Genomic DNA, 19,370 nt, shown 5'->3' with positions numbered 1-19,370 from the left:
CAATCTGATGATCGGTGGGCTCCGCCGAGAACCGATGAGAGACAAGACTGATATCTGCAGACGGATCTCTTCATGTTCTGTTCCCGTGACCGCGTGTGTACTTTACATGTGTGTGTTCTTCCATCGTCAGACATCGATGAGTGTGAAAGGAATCCTCTGCTGTGCCGTGGAGGCGAGTGCCTGAACACGGAGGGCAGCTTCCTGTGCGACTGCCCCGATGGACATGAAATCGCACCGGATGGTTCGGCGTGTCTCGGTGAGCGAGGAGGTTGACATCGAACAAACTCTTCTTTTCTGAACTGTTTTGTGTTTCTTGTCCAGTCTTTAAATAAACTGTGCTGCTTAAAGCTTCTTCTCTGTCGTCGTGAAAGATGAAAGGCAAACGGTGAAACGACAGAATGAGACTTGAGATAATCTCGCGTAGAAGACAGTTTAAAGGACAGGGAATCTTTAGATTATAGTTTGGGTTGGATGAACTTCAAACCAGTGTGTTTGTTGACTTGTGTACTAAGAAAAGATAAAAAGAAACAAGAACTGACGGAGGGTTTTAGTCACAAGAGAATTAACGGGAAGCGGCAAGGGACTTTTTTATATTCTTGTAGGTTTAATGCATGGCGGCACGGTGGCGCAGTGGGTTTTGCTGTTGCCTCCGAGCAAGAAGGTTCCAGGTTTGATTTATTTCTGTCCGGAGATTCTATTTTCTCCTTGTGTCTGCATGGATTTCTTCCTCCGAAAGCAAGCAGTTTGGATGAAGTGATCAGTGTCTGCGTGAGTGACTGTTTGTCTTCCATGTGGACCTGCGATGAGCTGCCGTCTCATCCAAGGTGCACCCTGCCTTTTGCCTGTAGCCAGCTAGGCTAGGCTCCAGCAATCCTGCGACCCGCAAAGTGGGAAAGTGGCTGTAGACTAGATGATTGTGATTGCCTCATCTCCAAGAAGACGGATGGATGGTTTTGATACTGTATGCAATTAGGTCTGAAATATTATCTTTTTTAATGATATTTTGTCCTGTTTGTCATATTTGTAACTTTGAGCTTTCATCCTGGAATCTCTGCGTTAAGGGTGCAGTGTCATTTAGATTTAACCCTCATTTGTATCTGTGTCTCATCGGATCATTGACAGAGTCACTAAATGACCCTCAGTCCCTGGTTATTAGCACCTGGTTGACAGGAAGAGAGCGCCATTCTTGCTGTAGTCTGTCATTGATTGCCTGTCCCATGAGCTAATGCAGGAGTTAGCCAGTGACCTAATGCTCAATCACTTCCCCTAAAGCTCGTTTATTTTCTTTATTACCACCCAAAGCAATAAAACGAATGAAGGCGTAGCTGGAAACTACCCTCCGCATCTCCTCTGAGATAATAGTCTTCATTATCTCAGAAGGAACATCTTGAAGTGCTAAAATTCTTATGATAACAAGCAAGTTCTGAAGTTCAATGTCATATTACATGGAGCTGAGAGCCATGCAAATATATTTATTGCCTGTTGATATTGAATTCATCAGGAAACATCCATCACAGTTTTAAATGGAACATTCAGGTGACCAGTTGATGATTTTAAACCCAAATATTCACTTCAGAGTTTACGCAAACAAGCATTTGATTGACGACAGAAAATTAAAGTCTCAGATTTTACCAAAAATGGCTGGTCTCTGATTCCATTCACGAGATCCTGATTTGAATTTCAAACATGTTTCTGGCGCCTTCAGCTTTTTAAGCCTTTTGCGGATATTATTTCATGTAAATTGTGCATTTTCTTTTTAACCTTGCTTTGTTCTCTCGCAGACATCAATGAATGCGAGTTAAGCGACAGACTGTGCAGGAATGGTCAATGCATCAACATGATTGGCCGCTACCAGTGCAGCTGTGACACGGGATACAAATCCACCGTGGACAGGCTGGGCTGTGTCGGTGCGTATGCAAGTCAAAGACATCCATTCGGTTTGCACTGAGGCGACCTAAAGGCTGAACGCTTTCTGACAGTGTGCTCCTCTCATCTGCCTCACAGACATTGATGAGTGCACCATAGAGAATGGAGGCTGTGAGACTTTCTGCACCAACTCAGAGGGCAGCTATGAATGCAGCTGCCACAGTGGATACGCCCTGATGCCTGATCTGAGGAGCTGCACCGGTACGTAACTTCATTTTCTCATAGTTCACCTGTTATTTTCTGAAATTGAAAATCCTTATTTGCTGCTATACCAAAGCATGATCCATTGGTGCAAATCAATCGACACTTGCTAGTCACGCTAGCATGCTAGTTTATCTGTACCCCTTTTCATAGGGGTACAGATATTTGAAATAAATTGGGTTCTGTGTGTACCCACAACTATCCACACTGTACTCTAATCCCATGTAAAAAAAAATATTGCAGTATATATTGGTGCTTTTCTTAGCATTTCAATTTCAAAAACCTTCACAAACACAAACGAGAGACCCCGGGCATTCAGTAGAATATTGAATTTAATGGATGCTCTGTGTAATAGCATGCTTGTTATCCATGAAATATTTGATTCTTAAAGAAACACTCAAAAGTGTTTTTTCACACAGTTTGTCCTGAAAAGGCTTCATTATGGGTGAAGAAGTAAATGAACACTGTGCTTGCCTGTTTAGGAAGGATGCTTGAAGCCAAATATGAAATCTGCTGCCTGGTTTATGAAGAACAGTTGATCCTGTCTGCTACACATCGTGTCCTCCCATTTTGCTCTTGGTCCATCCACCTTTCTGCCTCTGTGTCATCACTCCTCAGATATTGATGAGTGTGAGGAAAGCCCAGACGTCTGTGATGGAGGACAGTGCACCAACACCCCCGGCACATACCAGTGTCTGTGCTTCGATGGCTTCATGTCATCTGAGGACATGAAGACTTGCCTCGGTGATGCCTCACTAAACCACCGTCGCTGACATACTGACAACGCAGAAGGCTAACCGTAATACAAGCCACGAGACTGATGACTCGCATCTGTTAGACTGTGTGACGGAACAGAAAGAAATGTTGTTTTTGTTTATTTATAAGACCGTCGTCGTTGTTGTGTCGGCCTGTTTCAGCAGGGAGGACAGTTGTTTCCACTGAGACAAAAAAGCCTGACATCCATGATATGCAGTCCCCTAAATGGATCTGCACAAACACCTGCTCTATTATTGCTGTATTAATTAAAATGAACACTTTTTTTATGTCTTTAATACAGTTTATGATGAAATCCTATCAAACCTTCTTTCCATTTTTCATCTTTTTCTCCTCCCTGTCTAGATGTGAACGAGTGTGAGCTCAACCCCAACATCTGTCTAAACGGGAACTGTGAGAACACTAAGGGCTCCTTCATTTGTCACTGTGACCTGGGATACTCTGTGCGGAAGGGAACCACAGGCTGCACAGGTGAGCTGAATAAACACACACACACACACATGAGCGTTGCTACCCACGACAGAGCGTCCTATCGTGCGAGAACACAGACGGGAGTGCGAGGACGGTGAGCCAGTAGATGGCTGCTGCGGATTTAGGAGGAGAAGTGAAAGAAATTGATGAGCGATGACGATGCTGGACGTCTGGCAAACCGCGCAGGCTCGCATGCACTGGCAGCAGCAGCAGCGAGACCGCTATCATGTGTCAGATGCGGGCATCACATTGCACCATTGTTTATTCCTTTGCTACTCTTTCATTAGCATCATTTAAACATTACGTGATGGTTGGAAGGGTTCTGCTGCACGAAATCGCCCAAAGCAGCTCCAGAAGACATAAATACGAAGCCCATTGGGTGGAACGGGCTTTCGCTAGTTTGGAATCACTCCTTGACTGCCCAGAGTTGGGTCTAATTTATGCATCCACTTAATAGATTGAGATCAGGGGTTAGCTGACAGTTGGGCCAGTGATCTTCTCCGTCCCCGGCTCTCTGATCCTAAATTAGTCAGACACACATTCAACAGCAGCCCTTCTTCTTTCAGAGGCGAATGAGCACGTTGGTCTGAAGTAGTCCAACGCTCCTGCTTATTCTAGAAACCCTGCTTTTTTTTTTTAAGTAAAGGAGCAGGGTCTGAGTCACACGTTTGGAATCCCAATCCCAGAATGCCGGGGAATCAAGCAGCTAATTCCTCTCAGACAGGCAGTGTTTCTTCTTATAGTTACTATGTGAACAAAGCCATCTACTTTTTTGGGATTCGATCCCTTTCAAATACGTTGAGAAGCAAAATGCGTAATGAACTCCCTGCCACATCGGCCTTCGTGCGTGTGAGCGCTAATCAGTGCGTGGTGCCTTCTAGCCCAAATCCGATCCAGCTGGTGATGAATCTCCCACAAAAATGATTCCCCACTTTACTTTTTTCCACGACACTGAGAACTCAAGGGCAGGGTGTGAGTATTTATATGTACACTTTCACACTCTTTGCTTGTGTATCGAAAGGTTTGGACTGGGTGGAGCCGCACTGGTGGAGTTTACGAGACAGGGAGTGTCTCGGCTTTAAAGATCAGGGCGTAGGATGACGTGTGTTGACTTTATCATAGCTAAATGACAAAATAGTCAAACAATTTGAGATTAAGTTGAGATAACTCGGAAAACAAATCAGTTGAAAGGGCTCAGGAGTTTCACTTCTACATTCACTTGTCTTGTATGGCTTCTAGTGTCGATATTGTTAAACTATATCATTATGTAAAGTTACTTGGTTTAATAAGCTTGTGACTCCACATTTTAATTACAATTATCTTACACTGTTGATGCTAATCTTGTGGCCACATTGCCTCACTTTAACTGGTTCTGCTCAGTCTTGTATGAACTTTCCCTCTGTCTGTCCAACATTAACTCTCAGCCCCCTGCGACCGCAGACAAGCTCCTCGCATGTTTGTATCTCGGGTTTCCACACGAGTGCGTCGATGGATGTGCGTGTTTGTTGTGCCTCCCTTGTCATCAAAGTCTTTGTGGGGGGGAAACGATCTTTGATTCCGTCTGTAATCCACGGAGATGTCTTTGCCGCCAGCCCTCATATTAACCCCGTCATCCAGTGAAGTGTAAATACACTGTTCCGTCTCCTCAGGAAGACTGTAAACCTGCAGCACTGATCTGTAATTGACAGTGTGTTTAATTACTACCCGCACATAGGTCGATGCAGAGAAGAGCGTCCCTCATTGGCTGATCTTGATCAAGTGTGATGCATGGATGCCCTTGATGTTTATGAATGTGCACATGCTAGCAAAGCTTAAAAGGCTCAGACCCAAAGCCCAGGGGTCAGGCATCGTGTTGCTCACTGGTTTCACAGCGTGGTTTTTTTTAAACTCTAATTAGCAGTCGTCATCGTTGTGGGCTTTTTCCATTATCCTGCACAGTTGAACATCAGAACTGCCAGAGCTGCAGGCCCAGTCATTTAACAATAACCACTTTAATTCTTACTAGTAATTGTTCTTGTTTTATTAGCTTGTGGTTCAGCATACAGCGATTTAGTCGATAAATAGAGGTGCTTTTATTGCCACATTATTCCAGCTACTGAGCACATCAACATTTTATTGATTGGCAAAGTTCAAATGTAATTATAATGATTTTGCCATAAAGGGACGTTTATTTATAGAGTTGCAATATGACCACATTGCATTTTTTAAAGAAATTACATTTTGAAAAGATTGAATTTGCAAAATCTAACACATTGGTTGGTGTGAACGCCAGACAAGAGCATTACAAGAGGGCTGTTATGAAAGCTCCATGAGAAAGGCGCCGTATCTAAGAGACTGGGTGGGTGTCCAGGAAAACCATCACCTGGAAAAACCTCAGAAAATGTTGCTCATACAGAGCAAGGCCTTCCTAGTGTGTTTTATAGCTCTCTAGACATTTCCACCATGAAAGACCAGAACCTGGTTCTGCTCATTAAACTCCTGCAGGAAAGCTCTTAGTATCAGCGACCAGGAGAATGTTTCTGTGCCTTTTCCTCTCAAACGCAGCTCTCTATGGATGAAAACAGTGACCCATGAAGACGTTCTTCTGTCGTCTCCTGCTGCTCTCCAGAATGCCAAGAGCAGTCTGGAATGATTTGTTCAATACATGGTTCCTCATTTTGTTTACCAGTTTGTGTTCCTGCTTCCCAGATATCAATGAATGTGAGATTGGAGCTCATAACTGTGACAGGCATGCGACCTGCACCAACACAGCTGGCAGCTTCAAATGCAACTGTGCTCCAGGGTGGCTTGGCGATGGCCTCAAATGCACAGGTAAGGTCAATGATGTCACCACAGGTAAAAATGGCTGCTCGATTGGTGCATTGACAGAGAAAAGAGAATCTGCATATAATGATGCATAAATGATCCCCCAAAAAATTTAATTTCTGCAATGTCTTTTCAATATATTAATATAAATCCCTATCTAAAAATAATTCCAATAAATAATCTATGGTATGCACCATATGAAGCCAGTGTTTATAAGATGTATCGTTGCTAATGGTCACAGAACTCAAAAAGATTCGCGAGGTGCAACAATGCATTTGTGTTGTGTTCGAGGGTTTTTGTTTACAATGAGGCCAACTGCTGAAGTTAGATTCCACCTGCTTGTCAGTGATTGCGTTGGATATTGTTGTGTTGCAGACCTTGATGAGTGTTTGAATGGGACACACATGTGCAACAACAATGCTGACTGTCACAACACCATGGGCTCATACAGATGTTCGTGCAAGGACGGATTCTCTGGAGATGGATTCTACTGCTCAGGTCACACACAAGAAAAATTGGCTTTTTGAAAGGCAAACGGATGCATTTATTTCACGGATTGTGTGTGTGTGTGTGTGTGTGTGTGTGTGTGGTCGCCACTGCAGACAGCGATGAGTGCGCTGACAACAGTAACCTGTGTGACAGTGGCCACTGTCTGAACATGCCAGGAGGATTCCGCTGTGAATGTGACATGGGCTTCATCCCCACTCCTGATGGCAAGGCCTGTGAGGGTAAGACAACACAACGCTGACTATCCTGCTTCCAGTGTCGCTGAATCGCTGAATCGGTGCTCGAACCATGTTGGGTATTCCCAAAAAGTCCGGTATTATTCTGGTGAGCAGCTGTTTGTTTTCCCTGTATGGAGACACAACCCAACTGAACAGATGGTGACTTTAAACGGAACTCATGACACAGTATTTTGGAAATGCGAAATACACAATAGACTTAGGACCTGTGTGGCTTTGGTTTTTGAAGGGGCTGTTAACAGCAATGGATCATGGGTCAAAGTAATTTATTTGTCCTTGTACAACAAAGACAGGAAGGTTATTGTATTCTTGTGACCAGGAAGGTTGTGGGAATGCTGCCTAAAGATTTTGCAGAACAAAAACACCCTTGTCGTCCACCGAGAACAGAGAGCATGAGCCGATGATCAAATTTAGATCAAAACATAACATGGCTTATGATACATATGTATGTGTTTGTGTGTGTTTTATCTTTTTTGGCTGACTTATTTACTTCTCTGGTGGGAAATAATTAAATGTCATGGAGAAATTAAAACACAAGTCCATCAAACATTTATTTCGTTGTTTTTCCTTGACTAAAAGCTGTGGGGACATTTCTAAATTAATAATGTAATAAAATTTAAAATATATGAAATGGTGAGAAAGTTCTTACACCGCAGTTCACTTTCCCAATATTGTAGTCGTGACACTTTGAAATGTAAAATAAATAAATAAATTGATACATGTGGTAAAAATTGAGACCATTATTGCGAAAAATGTTTCCAAGATTCCAGCAGCAAACCTCAAGGGAATGTAACAATTTGTTTGTTTTTTTTAAAGTTACTTTATGTGGTTTGTAGAATTTTTTCAGAATGTTTTCTTCAGGGAGGTTTGTCTGAAAAGCAACCAGCAGGAAATTTAGGGTAGAAATGTTTCAAATATTCCTCAAAAAAAAGAAGAAAAAAATCAAATTATTGCCTAAATGGCGAACAGGAAACCTCAGGCTAATGTTATTAACATTACCCTCATGAAAAAAAAATTCAAGTAGTTCTTTGAACATACTGAATATTCTGGAAAAATAAACAACTGTCATTGAAATTTCAGTAAAGCTTAAAGACTGTGTTCTCAAAATAGCTGCTGTTACTCCCTCTAAAGGAGATGATATCCCCAGATCTCAACCCTTGACGCTATCCTACTGACCCAGGTTTGCTTTTCCAGGTATCGACAGGATAGTAAATAATTTTAAAGCCATTTTAATCGAATGTACGAAGGGGGAATACCATACGAGGGTGGTGCAAGATTGCATGTGGACTCTTGATTTCTGAGGGATCTTGTCAAAATACCGAGTTGAGCTACCGTAGGGTCAAAATGTGAGTGCATTTATGACGGTTTAACTCATGCTCCCAGTGATAAGGCATTGCTGGATTCAACTGAATGAGCAGACTGACCTCATTTTGCTGATGTGTCAAACATCTTGAAATAACCTGTCCAATCCTTCCTGTCTGAATTTAGGGAGGATTGGACAGTAGTGATTTGTGCAGAGTCTAATGATGTGGAAGAGCTCAAATCCATAACCCTGGCTGCTGCTCTCGTAGAGAGAGAGAGGGTGTGTGTGTGTGTCTGGATATGTCTGGGCATTTTTTGTCCCAGAACTGTCATTCTTTTGCAGAGGTGAGCGGCCTTCACTTCCTATTGCCGGCTGCCAATTTTCCACCATGATCCCATAACCCACTAATCCCACACAGCTGGGTTGCCTGCCCCCCCCCCCCCCCCCCCCCCCCATTCATTCTATCATTCTCACGTTCCTTCATTCTTTTACAGACATAGATGAATGCACCTTTGATGACATCTGTGTTAATGGACGATGCAGGAATATCCCAGGACTTTTTAGATGTGAATGCAACATTGGCTATGAACTGGACCGGAGCGGAGGCAACTGCACAGGTAAGGGCAGTCAATGCATCAGCCCAGCTGCCTGCCCCAGCGATGCTCTTTATATACTCCAATGTGCTGAGGAAATTTGTGTAAAAAGAATGTGGCAAAAGCCAATTAAAGCAAATGAACAGCTTTCATTTCCCCAGAATAAAACTTTGCTGCGTCTCCCTGCTGTTTCACCAATCGATGATCTTTATGAAGACAAAGACAATTTATAGACTATTGCTTTGTATTTTTTTCTCAGACGTCAATGAGTGTGCAGACCCAACAATCTGTATCAATGGGGTGTGTGTCAACATACCCGGAAGCTACCACTGTATCTGCCCAGAAGACTTTGAACTCAACCCCACCCGGGTGGGCTGTGTAGGTGAGACTTAACAAGTTCTCTGTGCACATGGTTGATGTTCAGTCTTACCTCTTAGCGTTCTGAAGCAGGGATAAACTCACCTGTTTACCTGAACACCTGCAGACACTCGCTCTGGAAGTTGCTACCTGGATGTTCGCTCCCGAGGAGATGCTTCAGAGAGCTTGGTCTGCTCCAATGAGATAGGAGTTGGTGTGTCCAAGGCATCATGCTGCTGCTCGCAGGGCCAGGGCTGGGGAAATCCATGTGAATCATGCCCTTTTGGCAACTTAAGTGAGTCAAACCATTCTAATCAAGACTGTGTGCATTATGGATGTTTATTTTTATATTTTAATAGATTTCAGATGAATGGCCCACTGGAGTAAATGCACAAAAAGATTTGTTTTCTACATTATTTGGATATTGTTACTATCAATATGCAGCAAATATTCACTTTTCTCACTATTGTTACGTTATCTCGTGAAAAATTATGAAAGAACCCCCCTGAAGATTAAATGTTAACTAACAAGGAAGAAAATAAAAATAAGAGGCATATTTTAATGAAACTCTTAAAGGTCCCATATTATGAAAAACTCACTTTTCCCATGTTTGTACGCTATTATGGAGGGTTTGGGTCATTATCAAGCCAAAAACAGCTAAATAAACCATCCAGTCAATCCTGCGTAGTTTGCGTAGTTCTGTAATCACCTACTTAATGCGTCTTTGTCAGTGTGATGTCACACTGTTAGAACGTGCACAAGATGTGTGTGCACATGCATGGATGACACTTAATTTCATTTTTGTTTTCAGAGGCTTTAGTGATAGAGCTGTTTGAGACAGATATTTCATATAAGTGTCTGGGAACTGCATTAACTTGTGGAAAATGGGTACAATAAGTAATGTTTAATGTTAGTGAGGTCTATTGTCCTATCCTTGTCAGATCGCTCAGATATTTACCATCCTATTGACTTTTTCCTGGCAATTGTAAAAGACCAAATGGATGGATAATGTGCAGAAGAAGAATATATTTAAAAAAAAACATTATTAATAGTATTTTTACACAGACATATAACCATGAAGTGCAGACATGCATTAAGGGCCTTACAGACATGCAAATCTGGAAAGAGAACATGGATTAATTTGGTGCGGTGTAGGTTGTGGCGCCCTGGAAACAGTTAGGGATCTGGGTTTTTTTTGCACAAGGGCGCTTAAACAGATGAACTGACACCTCTCCAGCTTTTAGTCCACGCTTCATACTGTGGTATGCAGTGGTCTTGAACCAGCCACCCTCCGGTTCCCAGACTGAGCTAGTTCTGCCAAAATCCTGGACAAGTGTAAGTTAGCTGCTCCGCCAACCATTACTGCCGGATCCTGCAAAGAATCAGCCTTGATTGCGGTTTGTGTGTTGCGCCGTTACTGTTGCTTAATGTGGTTTTGTGTTGTTGTCTGTGTTACAGCCGAGTACAAGACCCTGTGTCCTGGAGGAGAGGGCTTCAGACCCAATCCCATCACCGTCATCTTGGAAGGTCTGATAGGAACGCGCAGATATTCACATAGCTAACACACGCATGCAACCCCAATGCCGTCGAGTTATTCCTTCCTTTCCCTGCAGACATCAATGAATGCCAGGAGTTGCCAGGATTGTGCCAGGGAGGACAGTGCATCAATACATTCGGCAGCTTCCAGTGTGCATGTCCGAGAGGCTACGCCCTCAACACGGAAACGAGAGTCTGTGAAGGTATCAGACACATGCAGCCACGCAAGCACACGGGGGGACACACGCTCATCCCTAGCTCTTGCCCTGGGATGTTTCGGTGGGAAGGAAAATTGAGTCCAGCCTTCGATCATTGAGGACACATGGGGAGAGAGGGAGAAGCACTTAGACCTTTTATTCCCACAGACAGCTCATAGCTCAGTGTGTCTCTGATCTTGTTCCCGTCTGTTGCTAACCATTCGAAGCTCAGTCAGGATGACGAGACAGCCGAGCGCCTAATCGTGTCCAGAGGAGCGAGCCTCTAATGCGGGGGCAGCCCTCTCCACGAGTCTCCTGTCGATAGGCCGAAGCGGGAGGGGGGACAGAGGGAGAGTCGAAGGGAGGAAAGATTGGGGACAAAAAGAGATACATGAGAACTGTGTTTGGAAAAGAGAAACAGGATCAGAGAAGAGAGGGCGAGACAATGACATGTGGCTGGCGGTATTTTAATTAGCATGTGTTTGTTTTTGGCAAGGAGAATAAAAGAGTGTCTACTCTATAAATTCGAAGACTTCACGTTCGCCGTGTCTCTAGTCAGTCAGCAGTTCAGCTGTTAGCTTGGCCAGGAGGAGCAAACAGTGTGTTTCCTGTTCGGCCGTAATGTCAGTGGAGAACGCATAGAAATGAGAACAACTGCAATTGATTACAGAAAGAGAAAACGTTGTAAGAGCTGATTCTGACTTGCGTCTGAATGCTGTGATCCTGACGGGTTATTTCACACTTACCCGGGGAGAATGTGCAAACAGAAATCCCATCGTCCATATAATGTATTCCCATTTGGGCTGATTTCTGTCTCTCTCTGCGCGCAGACATTGATGAGTGTGAGAGAACAGGTATCTGTGGACCAGGCCAGTGCTACAACACTATTGGGAATTACACCTGCATCTGCCCTGTGGACTACATGCAGGTCAATGGAGGGAACAACTGCATGGGTGAGTTTGCAGGCTGCACTGGAGTGTACCAAATATCGTAACTGTCCTGCAGTGACTTTCTTTCATTTGTTATTCAGACATGAGGAAGAGCCACTGCTACCGGAACTTTTACTCTGATAACAAGACGTGTGACGGAGAGCTGACTTTCAACATGACCAAAAAGATGTGTTGCTGCTCCTATAACATTGGTCGAGCCTGGAATAAACCTTGTGAACAGTGTCCCGTTCCCAGCACAGGTGAGGTCCCATCAGTCATGCTTCTGCAAAGTGGTACCGGCTCAAACTGCCTCAACTCTACTCCCCTGTGTGGGTTTTCCATGAGGTCAAAGTACCTTGGTACCCACTGGTTACGTATCACGGCCGTCAGGTTTCCAAAAACATACTGAGCAGGTACTAAAAGGTGATGTGAAACCACGTAGCTCGATGATTGGTCAGAGAAAAGCCTCACTGCTTCATCAAAGTAAGGCACATGAACTGACCTACGTGGCACAAGCCCGTTCCCACCATTTTTAAACTACCAAGCCAGTTTACTGGACACCATTTTCTTTATGGCGCCCACTATCTTGAGGAGGCGCAGATGTGATGTCACCGAGACGGCCAGCTACGCCGAGATGGCACTGTCCTCGAATGGAAAACAACCTCCAGGAAAGTGTCTGACATCAGACCGAAGAGTCGAGTCAATGTAGTATCATTTAGTGGAAGTACGCCGATACAAAAAAAACACACACACACACAGGCTAGCGTTCAAATGCGGAGAGAGAGAGTGAGTAACTATGCCCGACCTTTTACAAGCTCCTGTCTTGTGTCCCCTCAGATGACTTTGCCGTCCTGTGCGGCAGTGAGAGACCGGGCTATCGCATCGACATCATCACAGGGCGCGTCGTTGGTGAGGTCTCCCCATTCCAACGTTGGCGTGATGAGCGTGAAAGTTGTTGTTGTTGTTTTTTTGTCTGATCTCGTCGCCGTTTGTTCCTCGTGTACTAGATATCGATGAGTGCAGGGAAATCCCGTTAGTGTGTGAGAATGGCGTGTGCATTAACATGATCGGCAGCTTCAGGTGTGAATGCCCCATTGGCTTCATCTACAATGACAAGCTGCTGATTTGCGAAGGTAAGGCCTCTGCACTTCTTCATCGATTTATTGAGGGTGATGTCAGAAATATAAAATTCAGTGAACTGAGTCCATCTTACTGATTTGGATGCTTCTACCTTGTTTGTCTCTGAACCTGCTGTTGTCAGATATTGATGAGTGCCAGAACGGACCATTGTGCCAGCAGAATGCAGCCTGCCTGAATGTGCCAGGAAGCTACAGATGCGAGTGCAAACACGGATATCGCTTTACCCCCACTGGACAATGTCTTGGTAATTCAATTTTTATTTTATTAGGATAAACCCCTTGAGATGACCTTGCTTGCCTACAGTGCCAGGCTTGAAAGGATTCAAATTAAATAAGATAATACCGTACATTGCATGCTGCATTACCAGTACGATGCTGCCGACTGGTCACCAGTCCAACTTTGCAACGTCTCCGCCAGAATATTTGTGGGAACACGGATTAGTGAAAGGTTTATAGGAGCCTGCCCCCTCAAAAATCCCTCATCTTCGATGAGGACACTGACTTTTTGGGGTCTTCGATTGGCCTGAAGCTGCATTGTCTCATCCAGTTGTTGCACCAAACTCGTTGAACTTCACAGTTAGAGAAAGCTTTTAGGTCCAGCTTTTGTGCAACGGACATCTGAACATGACCAGCCTCCTGAGACCGGTGAGAGGAAACAGAAACAGGGACGATCGTAAAAAAACATGTATTGTTACTAGACCAAAGGTAAAATGGAGTATTTAAAAACTATTTTTCCCTGATTTTTATTGTGTCATTATGTGGTTTTTGGAGTAAAGTTTCTCATCCTGTGGATGAGATGGATGCTCATATTAGTGATAATTCGTGGTTAAATGCAATCCAATCAAAAGCATTCTATTATGATGCAATACGTCATTCTTGCATAGCCAGACTCTTCACAATAGGAATGGTAAACAACAATCACCCAATGCCCGTTTGATGAAATAAGGAATATACACATTTAGATTGAGATTTATGCTCACTGCATATAATGAGAGATGAAAGAAGAGACTTTCCAGCCACAAAGTTGTTCATGACTTAAAATTTGTGCACACTGATGTCTGAGCAAAGGAAAGAACAGCCAATCGTCTTTTCTCCAGCTGGCATAACCGGACACGTCTCGGAACTAGACGAACAATGCGAGAAGCAAAATGATGAGCTGGCTCGCCATGTTTATTAAGATTTTTCCATTTCAGAATTGAAGGGGAAAATCTGTGATTTTGCGGTAAAAGGACATAAATACAATTTTTATACATTTGATGAATGAAAATATTGAAGAAATTACAACAGTCGGGGGCATAATGTAACAATACAGGAAGGGGAGTCTAACATTATGGGGTTTAGAAAGATTAACACATCATATGCCAGTGGAAGTTACGAAGAAATGCACAGAATGAAGCCCCATAGATCTTCAAAACAGCTTTTGAGCTCACACAGTGTAAGAAATGCTTTCTTCCTCCATCAGACCGCAACGAATGCAATGAGAACCCGGGCATATGCAATCCTGGACATTGCATCGACACGCTGGGGAGTTACCGCTGCATCTGCCCCAATGGCTTCAAAACGACGCGGGAGCAGTCAATGTGTGTTGGTAAGCCGCCTCGGTTCCTGCCATTTCCTGGTTGACTGCGATGCGTGGCGCTCTCTCCGAGGCGAATCTGTGATGGGGCTCGTTGTCGTTTCAGATGTGGATGAGTGTGAAAGGCAACCCTGTGGAAATGGGACCTGTAAGAACACAGTGGGCTCCTACAACTGCCTCTGCTACCCAGGCTTCCAGAACTCACACAACGGTGACTGTATAGGTGGGTAATGCGAGTTTGGAAGGGAGAAAAGTGCCAGAGCCCTTAAGGTGATATGCCCTTACTGCCTGTGTTTTGATCAGATACCGACGAATGCTCCACGCAGAGGGGCTTGTGTCGAAACGGCCAGTGCTTGAACACCGTGGGAACCTTCCTGTGTGTGTGTCACGATGGCTATGAGCTGACTTTGGACGGTAGACTGTGTGCAGGTGGGTCGCCTTCATGTTGTAATGTTGATCTGAATCTAGCCCGCATGTCTTACGGCACGCCGCCTCGTGCGTTTTCTCTTTTTTTCTTCTCAGATATTAATGAATGTGCAGTGAACCCAGGCACATGTGGGGCCGGCACGTGTCTGAATCTGGATGGCTCCTACAGGTGTATCTGCCCACCTGGCTACTATCTCCATGAGGAAACCTGTGAAGGTACGGGGGGGGCCTAAAGCATGTTCTTTCTGTGCCGTGGTCAATCAACACACACACACACACACACACACACACACACACACACACACACCAGAAGCTGTCATTCAATTGGTTGGCTCCTTTTAAGACAGCAAGAGTGAGTAAAAGGAGCATTTTGTTTAAAATACATTATAGCGATCTTGGCTGTTTTATTTTACTGCATTATTACAAACAGTTGATTAAAAGGTACTTTCTGACCTGAAACTTTCATTTAAATGTGGTTGTGTACTTTTGCTTCCAACTGGATGTGCATGTACAAATCACAGCTTAGAGCAGCTCTGGCGAGGTGAACAAAAAAGAGAATAAACCTCCTTCACCTCTTCGTTTTCTTCAATCGCCATGTTGCTACAAATCTCCCCTTTGCTCCCTTTCACATGTGGGAGTCGGCCCAAGCCAGAGCACTCCGATTGTTTATACAGTGGGGCTGATGAAGAGATATTCGGCAGACTTCAACACATTCCTGCTTTGTGCTCTGTTCCTGGAAGCAGGGAGGAACAGCACTGAATTCTCAGCATCAGTAACGGGAGCAGCTGGTCGTTGGGATGAGCAAACATGTGACACGGAGGCTATTCCAGATAGAGTGCCTTTATCCGACTGGCCACCGACGACATTAGATCTGGTTCATCACATTCAGATTGAGCGTGACACGCTGTCATGATTTCATCCCGTCAACCATGACAGCAGTTCGTGGAACAATTAGCCGCCAGTGAATGGGTGGAATTCTGATGGTTAGAATTGAATTTTGGGAGATCACATTTAAAAAAAATCTGATTAGGTGGTTGAAATGTTTTATTTGTGTGTCAGATATCGATGAGTGCTCCCAGTCGCCTGAGATGTGCACACTTGGAACCTGCTCCAACACCGAGGGAAGCTTCACCTGCTTGTGTCCTGAAGGCTTCCAGATCTCTGCCTCCGGACGCAGATGTTTAGGTAAGTGCGTGCGTGCATGTGCATGTGCGTGTGTGTGTGTGTGTGTGTGAGTGAGTGAGAAACTTGTGCATTTATGCATCAAGTTTAAAGTGTAAATACCAGTGTATCTGTGTAGTCTGCCTCTGAGTGTGAGTGGAGCCGAAGCGGCAGCTGCCTCTACGAGAGTGAGGGTGGCTCTGAACATATCAGTTTTCCATTTCCTCACTTGGGTGTATGTGTGTGTGTGTGCGTGCGTGTGTGCGCGGTGCAAATAAGTGTGTTTTTGAGTTGGTTGGGAGTGCACTGCTCTTTTGTTAGGGAGTTCCCAATCCAAACGCTGAAGTGATGACATCATCAGTTCAGTGAGGTAGTTTACAGTTTGTATTTCAGTTGTTGTTTTTTTCTCCAGTGTCATAAGTGGGGGCTGGGGGATTATCAGGGGGGGTGGAGAGTGAGCATCATGGGCAGCAGGCGATTTCTGGACAAACCCTGTCCCACTGAGGAAACGGGTGTGTTGAATAATGAAACACATGGAGGCGATTTAAAAAGAATCACGCTGTCAACAGTGATAAAAACAGGACATCACTGCAGCGCATACACTCCAGTGGATAATAGGAGTCGATAAAACATGCATATTTATGTTTGAATTGATCTAGATCATAATGTCCCTGTTATATGAATATGGAATTGCTGAAGACCTGGTGGTGGAGTACCCGCTCTATTTTTAGCTCTATTTTTGGTCTCCAGTGATTCTAGTTTCTCTTCAGACAGTGTTACATTATTATTAAGCTCCTCCGAAACTCAGCTTTGCCACAGGTTAGTTGAACCAATTGTAAACGGCAGCTAAACTAGCCCAGTGCTAGGTGGGAGAGTAACGGAGGGACCGGGTCAATATTTGCTTAGCTTCCGTTCACACGAGGGTGAAACAGAGGCTCGTACCACTGAGCATGCACCACTGAAACCCTCCTTCAATGGTAGAACACAGCTATTAATACATTACTGACACATCATCCAATCAGGTGAGACATCTTCACACTAAAAGGTCATTTACACACTGGCCGTCAGTTTCACAAAGAAAAGGAAAACGACTCTGACGTTCTCCTTAAAGCACCGAGTGTTCATGTGTGCGATCCCTACCTCTGACACAGGTGTGTGTGTGTGTGTGTGCGTGTGTGTGTGTGTGTGTGGCGGTCAGAAAGCTTGTTTGTGTTGCGTTCAGTGAAGGCCGGGGCTGTAGCAGCAGAGCAAGTCCACATGCGTTTCATTACGCGTTAATGCCTGCCCAGGGGAGGAGGAACAACAGGCCTCAGAAACAGGGCCCGAGAGCCAAACGCTGATCCCTCATCTGACGTTTGCCTGCAAAGCAAATAATCCATCAACAAATTTTAACATTTGGATATAAGAAAAAGACTTTGTATTATATAATACCTATAAATATGTTGCATATTTGGTCCATTTATAGCACCTGCATTTAACAGCATTACAGCACAGTAGCTTAACAATGGAGCCCTTGTTAACTACCGAAATGTGCGCCCCTGCTTAACAGCTGCTAGGCCCTGCTTCCAGGCTTTGTGGTAGGCTAGTTTTTTGTGGTAGCTTTTCATTTATGGGGGGGAAAAAAACATGAGAGGGTATCAATTTCCTCATGTAACCCTCAGCCCAAAAAACAAAACTACCGGTAAGTCAATTTCCCAAACTGTCTGGCCTTTCCTTCCAGTTACGATAGTTGCGTCTCGAATCGCCCCGTCTCCTTCATCTTCTGTCTCTCCCTCATTGTTGTCTCCGCCCACGAGGGTTGAAGGTCGTCATGTGATCACAGATGTTTGCTTGTCTCTGTTTGTTGTCTGCAAAAACGTTTTTTTTTTAAAGTTGTCAACTCTTCCTCGCGCTACGTATGATGAGGATGTGGATTCTGGACAACTGGGGAAACAGACATAATCAAAAATTAAAATGCGCAGGCATGTTTGAATCTTTACTTTTCATCGCTATAAATTGGCATTAATAAGCACAGGATACACAATGTTGGGAGGAAGCATCCAGGGTCGATGGATTCAATGGCATCGCTCAATTTGGGATGGGTGAATAAAGGGGATTCACCTCTATAAACAATTGTTAGAGGACTTTATTAAGACAGCCTGGAAGCTATTTTTATATATATTTATATATATAATTTTTTTTTGCTCAGGTTTTAGTGTCCATGCTGTTGTCGTACGTATTTGCTCTGTAAGTTCTTTCTAGTTTTTATATCTCATTCTTCACTACTTTTCTTCTTTTGCACTGTGTGTGTGTGTGTGTGTGTGTGTGTTAACCCTTAGATATCCGGGTGAACTACTGCTATACCAAGTTTGAAAACGGGCGCTGCCAGGCTCCGAAGCCTCAGAACACCTCCAAGGCGGCTTGCTGCTGCACTGGAATTCCAGGTCAAGGCTGGGGAGACCCCTGTGAAATCTGCCCCACCAAGACGGAAGGTGTGTAAACTTCCTGCCATGAGCAATGTACACATACACTCCTGTCTGCGTATTACTAAATGCTATTCATGCCTTGTCATTTCTCATGCTTTCAGAGGCGTATCCTCAACTCTGTGTCCACGAGGGTTATCAGCGGGGGCCAGACGACCACCCAAAAGGTTGACCTTCTCTAACATTGCGTCTCTGTTGCCGTGAAATGGAAATCTCTTCACGTTGCGGCTTTCTATTTGCAGATATTGACGAATGCCGAAACGATCCGTGCGTTAACGGCGTGTGCATCAACACGGACGGCTCCTTCCGCTGTGAATGCCCCATGGGGTACCATCTGGACGTCAGCGGGGTCAAATGTGAAGGCAAGTTAGCCTGTTGTTTTGCTCCATTCTTTCCTCCTCATCATCATCCACCAATAACCCAAGTGTAACCTTCTCCTCTAGATACCAATGAGTGTGAAATTGGCAATCCCTGCGGCAACGGCACATGCACCAATGCGATTGGTGGCTTTGAGTGTGCTTGTGAAGATGGCTTTGAGCCAGGGCCGATGATGACCTGTGAAGGTATCCCCAAAGCGCGGCCGCACTCTCAATTTTGTGCAGGCTCTGTGGTGCTCTAACTTGTAGCCTTCCCATCTTCCAGACATCAACGAGTGTGCCCAGAATCCCCTGCTGTGCGCCTTCCGCTGTGCTAACGTGGTGGGCTCATACGAGTGTAAATGCCCCACCGGCTACGTGCTGCGTGAGGACAAACGGATGTGTAAAGGTGCGT

The 19,370-nt window shown here is 44.5% G+C and overlaps 1 protein-coding gene across 1 annotated transcript in view; it reads left to right on the top strand.

Annotated features, from left to right (window-relative positions):
- fbn1 (fibrillin 1) overlaps window positions 1-19,370 on the top strand; it is a 53,923-nt gene that overhangs the window by 26,345 nt on the left and 8,208 nt on the right. The window contains exons 28-55 of the mRNA XM_068740160.1: window positions 131-256; window positions 1,782-1,907; window positions 2,005-2,127; window positions 2,746-2,871; window positions 3,247-3,372; window positions 6,061-6,183; window positions 6,553-6,675; window positions 6,780-6,905; window positions 8,718-8,840; window positions 9,076-9,198; window positions 9,301-9,468; window positions 10,632-10,700; window positions 10,787-10,912; window positions 11,737-11,859; window positions 11,937-12,095; window positions 12,673-12,744; window positions 12,843-12,968; window positions 13,097-13,219; window positions 14,437-14,562; window positions 14,657-14,773; window positions 14,854-14,979; window positions 15,073-15,192; window positions 16,036-16,161; window positions 18,456-18,608; window positions 18,704-18,766; window positions 18,842-18,961; window positions 19,043-19,162; window positions 19,242-19,364. Of these exons, the coding sequence (XP_068596261.1) occupies window positions 131-256; window positions 1,782-1,907; window positions 2,005-2,127; window positions 2,746-2,871; window positions 3,247-3,372; window positions 6,061-6,183; window positions 6,553-6,675; window positions 6,780-6,905; window positions 8,718-8,840; window positions 9,076-9,198; window positions 9,301-9,468; window positions 10,632-10,700; window positions 10,787-10,912; window positions 11,737-11,859; window positions 11,937-12,095; window positions 12,673-12,744; window positions 12,843-12,968; window positions 13,097-13,219; window positions 14,437-14,562; window positions 14,657-14,773; window positions 14,854-14,979; window positions 15,073-15,192; window positions 16,036-16,161; window positions 18,456-18,608; window positions 18,704-18,766; window positions 18,842-18,961; window positions 19,043-19,162; window positions 19,242-19,364 (3,405 nt within the window). The remainder of the gene's footprint in view (window positions 1-130; window positions 257-1,781; window positions 1,908-2,004; window positions 2,128-2,745; window positions 2,872-3,246; window positions 3,373-6,060; window positions 6,184-6,552; window positions 6,676-6,779; window positions 6,906-8,717; window positions 8,841-9,075; window positions 9,199-9,300; window positions 9,469-10,631; window positions 10,701-10,786; window positions 10,913-11,736; window positions 11,860-11,936; window positions 12,096-12,672; window positions 12,745-12,842; window positions 12,969-13,096; window positions 13,220-14,436; window positions 14,563-14,656; window positions 14,774-14,853; window positions 14,980-15,072; window positions 15,193-16,035; window positions 16,162-18,455; window positions 18,609-18,703; window positions 18,767-18,841; window positions 18,962-19,042; window positions 19,163-19,241; window positions 19,365-19,370) is intronic.

Source organism: Brachionichthys hirsutus, chromosome 1 (assembly GCF_040956055.1).
Source record: "Brachionichthys hirsutus isolate HB-005 chromosome 1, CSIRO-AGI_Bhir_v1, whole genome shotgun sequence".
NCBI lineage: Eukaryota > Metazoa > Chordata > Actinopteri > Lophiiformes > Brachionichthyidae > Brachionichthys > Brachionichthys hirsutus.
Note: the sequence above shows the minus strand (reverse complement) of the source record. Positions and strands in the feature narration are given on the sequence as shown.